Source organism: Antechinus flavipes, chromosome 6 (genome assembly GCF_016432865.1).
Source record: "Antechinus flavipes isolate AdamAnt ecotype Samford, QLD, Australia chromosome 6, AdamAnt_v2, whole genome shotgun sequence".
NCBI classification, from domain to species: domain Eukaryota; kingdom Metazoa; phylum Chordata; class Mammalia; order Dasyuromorphia; family Dasyuridae; genus Antechinus; species Antechinus flavipes.
The window spans coordinates 258,648,268-258,653,602 of NC_067403.1; the positions used below are offsets into that span (position 1 = coordinate 258,648,268).

The window sequence follows — 5,335 nt, forward strand, 5'->3', positions numbered from 1 at the left end:
GACACAAGAAGGGATGCTGAGCTCCAGCCTTGCCCTTTATCTAGAGAAAAGGATTTGGCTCAGCTGGGAGAGGAAGGGTGGGGGGAAGGGACAGGAGCCCTGGCAGAGAAGGGAGGGGGACATGGCTAAGCTGAAATCTCTTTTCCTGGCAGAGCACAGAGTTGGGGTAGGAACCCAGAGGCCTGAAGGAACTTAACTGGATCAAATCTAAGAGGAGACCAGGTCGGCAGGGTCATAGTTCCTAGAAGGGTGAAGAGTCTGACCTGAATCCATGCCTTCATTTACAAAATGACAGGATGGCCTGGGGCCTTCAAGGATGGATTTCTTTTTCCTGTACTGTTTAGGACAAGGGTCATTTCTTGTAGAAGTTTCCTCTGGGCTGATGGCATGTGAGACCCTGGACCTCACTTCCCAGGTAAAAACTCTCCAGCAAGCTAGAGGGCTTCAAAGAGCACAGAGCACAGGGCCTGGGTCAAGAAGCTCTGAATTCAAATCCAATCTCACATACACTTAATCTCTTTCTGCCTCAGTTTCCTCAAGTGTAAAATGGATATCCTGAGAGCACTTACCTCTCAGGTATATTGTGAGGATTAATTGAGCTATTTGTAAAGCACACAGGAGGGTTCCTGGTATAATTTTGTCCTGTAGTCATGTGAGTCTTTGTCAACTCATCTGGAGTTTTCTTGGCAGAGAATGGAGTGTTTTGCCATTTCTGTCTGTAGCTCATTTTACAGATGAGTAAACTGAGGCAAAGAGAGTTAAGTGATTTGTGCAGGGTAACAGAGTTGGCAAGTGTCTCAGACCAGATTCCAGTTCTTCCCATTCCAGACCCTGGAGCTCTACCTTCTGCCATCTCCACCTGCCTGGCTTACACCTAATAAATGTTTGCTCATCCCTTAGACTGGAAACTCTGGACACAAAGCTAAAGAATGACAGAGGAAATTGTGCTTTTCCTGGAGGGAGGTGGGAAGGGGCTGCAGGTGGCCTGGAGCAGGGGCTTATTTCTTAGGCTTCATCTCTGGGCTTCTTGTTCTTAGCCTCATGATGAGGTCTCCTGGGTGTTGGTGTGGGGGATGTCCCTCATCCCACCTCCCACCTCCTGCTCCTCCCCCAGGGCTCTCTGCAGGATCAGCCTGAGAGACTCCCTCCCTTTATGCCCCTGTTTGCCCACGAGGAAGTAAATGAAGGGGTTCATGCAGCTGTTCACACAAGCCAGGGGCTGAGGGAGGCTAACTGGCATAAGTTCTATTCCCAAGCGAGTATATATGAAACCCCAGGCCCCGATGGGCAGGCCGCAGAGCAGGAACACGAGGACCGTGAGCAGGATCAGGAGGTAGAGCCTGGGAGGCCGCCGGCGCCGGGAGCTGCACTGGACCTTCAGCAGTAGAGTCAGGCTGGACAAGCACAGGACGCAAGTGAGGAATAGAAACCACAGGAAATAGATAATGAGGAAGTTGTCACAGAAGGGTTGAGGAGCCACATACAACACAGTGACAAACTCTGTGACTTCGATCATCCCTGCCAGAATCCAGAGCCCGGCGCAGACCACAGCAGACAAGTGCTTGGGGCGGTGACATCGGTACCAGATGGGGAAGAGCACGGAGAGACAGCGCTCGGTGCTGATCGCGGCTAGGAGGCTCAGGCCCACGGTGTAGGACATGCATTGGAGGTAGACCACGACCGTGTATATTATAGGAAAAAAACAGGTAACAAGTCTCATTAAGGACAACAGAAAGGAGCAGCAGAGGAAGAGGGTGTCGGCCCCCGCCAGGTTGAGGATGTAGACGGAGAAGGGGTTCCTCCGGATGCGGAAGCCCAGGAGCCACAGGACCGTGCCGTTCCCCAGCAGCCCAAGGGAGGCAACAAGCAGCGAGAACACGTGCATCCAATCATAAGAATGAAATCCTCCAGGTGTCCCAGAAGCCTCACTCTCATTTATGCTTCCCTCCGTAGCACTGTCATTACCATAGTCCTGTTGCTGAGGTGTAGGGGACACAGCCATGGTGGGGGGTCCCAGCCCCAGAAAGCCCTGCTCCTCTCAGACGCCCTAGGGATGCAGAGACAGAAAAGGGCTTACTCCCATCTCCACCTTCAAGCATTAGAGCCTCTCCTCCCCAGAAGTGTAGGTCAAGGGTAAGCAATGAAAAATATTCTAGTCTCACTTACTAGTGAGAAAAAGGGTTATTTCACTCATATTGGTAACCAATTATCCAATTAGGACGAAGATTTTTCATTCCTATTAACTTATTCAGAAACCAACCCCTTGTAGGTTATTAAATCAGTTTCCAAAGGAAGTTGCTGATAGATGAGACATACGGGATTTTATTGATCAATCTCCCACCATCAGCTTAGAACATTGCTAAACTCTGCATCATTCTCATTTTTTCTTCCCTTGGTTACACTTGGGCAAAAAGTCTAGAGATATGGAAATGTAGCCAGCTCTTCTCTACTACAAATTGAACCAAAACAGCGCTTTCAATGGATGAATCCACTTGGCAAATTTGATTAAAGCAATTTTGTTACTCAATTACATCTTTTGATAAGACTCTAAAAGAATTGTTTCATAAAATACATGCTAATTAATTGATTGATAGAGAAAGGATTATCTCTTAACTCTGGCTTTGCTCTGGGATTTCTTTGGGTAACTGAAAGAAACAAGGAAGCAGTACTGAGAGGGTGGGAGAGTCACCATGAATTATATAATTATATATATATGCAACAAAAAGTAATGGAAACTTACTTGCAATGAGATTTGGTTATTGTCACTAATCATGATAAATCAAAATTGATTGTGTTGAAAGTATTGTAATGGGAGGAAATTAGAGAACTAAATGAGCCCTTATATGTATAAAAGGAATAAAATATATTTGCACCTATTTCCCAGAATTAAGATCTGAGGGGACCACAGACCCTTTAATAAACTGCCATTGGCTCAGAGCTTTCCCTCAGTCTAACTTATTGCAGGCTGGACATTTAAAATCTCCACATCACCACAACTAACCATCACATGAGCTAAATTCTATATGTCCCACATCCTTAGTCAACCACTTCTAGAAAGGAGAGAAGGAAATGAAACACTTTCTTCCCTGATTTTTCTGTGTCAAACTGCAATAAGTATTTGCTCAGTACTTATTTGGAGATTCTGGTCCCAGACTCATTTTTACCACTGAGCTTGGTGTTGGAATACAAGGACAATGAAATCGTCTCTACCCCGAAGTAGCTGGTATCGTACTGAGAGGAATCAGAGGGGAGCAGGATGCAGCCCCAGGTGTTCACCTTGTGCCAAACCAGATAATTGATCAGCACAGAACATGCCCAACAATAGATGTCTGGGACTATGGCTTCAGTTTCTCTTTATTGACAAATGATGAGATTTAGGGTCAAATGTCTGGGAAAGGATACATCAGTTAACTCAGACTAAGAATAGGAAAAAATTAAGGAGATGTGGGACTCCCTCATACCCTGAGCCAGAATCTGCATTTGGAGGATTGGGAACATGATCTTTCATGCCCTTGTTCAGAGACTTCGTAAGCGCTCCAAACTCATTCTCCCTCCTAGCTGGGGGCCATATTTCAAAGAGTTTGAAGGTTGGGTGTTGCTTTTGCCCTCCAAGGGAAAAAGAAAGCATAAGACCTCAGAAGCAGAAATTTCTGCTGCTCCCTACTTCCCAGGCTAATACCCAGCTGTGCACACAAATTTATAAAGGATTAAACTCACCAAAATCTTCAGTTGATTCGAGGATGAAGAATAATGATGAAGAAAGGGTCCAGTTTCTGAACTTGCCTTTTTCCTCCCCAGATTCCTGGCCCTGGTTCTGCTGTTGATGCATGTATCTGTCCTTCTCACTGGGAAATGAGAGTGGAGATAGGAGCAGGATTCAGGATAGTTCCTCTCTTTCCATTATATTCTGTCCCTTCCCCTTCTCCCAGTTACACTTATCTAGTCAAAAAGATTTTCTATTTGCTTTCATACTGGAGAGATGGAGATTTTTCCAAACTCTGATGTCAGGTAATAAATTCCCTAAAGCTTTCAAGTGCAGATGAGCTTCCTGAATGGTGTTGCTTTGGAAAAGACTTTGATTCTCTGTAAACACTGACCTTTACAGTAGGACTTAAGAGGAATAATATGTTAGATTGATGTGGCCCATTATCCCCAATTAACTGGTCTTTCCCATTATCCTTGCATGTTTTTCAGTCATGGTAGTTACAACTTGAGGGAAAGAAAAAAAAAACATTTCTTATTGTTCACATGGTCCATTAGGTCCTTTTCAAGCTCTTACAGAACTTTTCTGAAAAGAAATTGTGTATTCTCTTGTTGCCAGAGTTTTATACAGATTGAAGAGGCTCAGGTTTTTTCAAACTACAAGTAGGTATTGGAATGAGGCTTTGAGTGGCTGGGACTATGGATTTCAAGGTTCCAATAAGGAAAAATGTATATACAGTTATGAAGACACATATAGACATATAAATATATATGTGTGTTTGTGTGTGTACTTTTCCTCATTCACAAAATATATAATGCAACATACATATATTTACAAGAACGTATAGTAATATACACAAATAAGTACACAGTGTAATGTGCCTTTTTATAACCACTTATTTTTATAATTTCTTATTTTTCTAAATAATAGCTTTATTGTTAAGGACCATGCCTAAGTGTGAAGGGACAGGTGGATTTTCCGAGGGCCCCCACATCTGTGAATATAACCCACTTGAAGGAATTGCAAAGCAGCCTTTACTGATGCAGATGTGGTTTGTGAATTGGAGAATGAAATAAATTGGAGGCAAGAAGGAAGAGGGGAGAGGTCACAGAATGCAACTGCCTCTCGGTCTCCTTGTATCCTTATCTTCCTCTCACATGAAAGGATCATTCTGCTGGTCAGAATTAGATCCCCAGCAGCCACAAGCAGGTGACTCCCATAATACTTTATATCTTGAAAATATACGCAAATGTAGTTTTCAACGATCTTTCTTGCAAAACGTTGTCTTCCAAAATTTTCTCCCTCTGTTTCCCCTCTCTCCTTCCTTTGATAGCAAGTAATACAATATATGTTAAACATATGCCATTCTTCTATATGTATTTCCACATATAGCACGTGGCACAAGAAAAATCAGATCAAAAAGAGGAAAAAATTAGAAATTTAAAAGGCAAGCAAACAACAACAAAATGGTGAAAATACTAGGTTATGGGCCACATTTCAGTCCCCACAATCCTCTGTCTGGATGCAGATGGCTCTCTCGATCACAAGTCTATTGGAATTGTCCTGAATCACCTCCATGAGCTCTTATTACCAAATCCAGTAGCCTTTTCTTAATCCTCATTCTCTTTGACA

At 43.7% G+C, this 5,335-nt stretch overlaps 1 protein-coding gene across 1 annotated transcript; it reads right to left on the minus strand.

The window, feature by feature from the left end:
• Positions 1 to 1,039: 1,039 nt before the first annotated feature.
• On the minus strand, positions 1,040 to 2,017 carry LOC127540260 (mas-related G-protein coupled receptor member X4-like). The gene has a single exon (XM_051964871.1). It carries the CDS (start codon positions 2,000 to 2,002, stop codon positions 1,040 to 1,042), a length of 963 nt encoding a protein of 320 aa, XP_051820831.1. The 5' UTR covers positions 2,003 to 2,017.
• Positions 2,018 to 5,335: the final 3,318 nt, after the last annotated feature.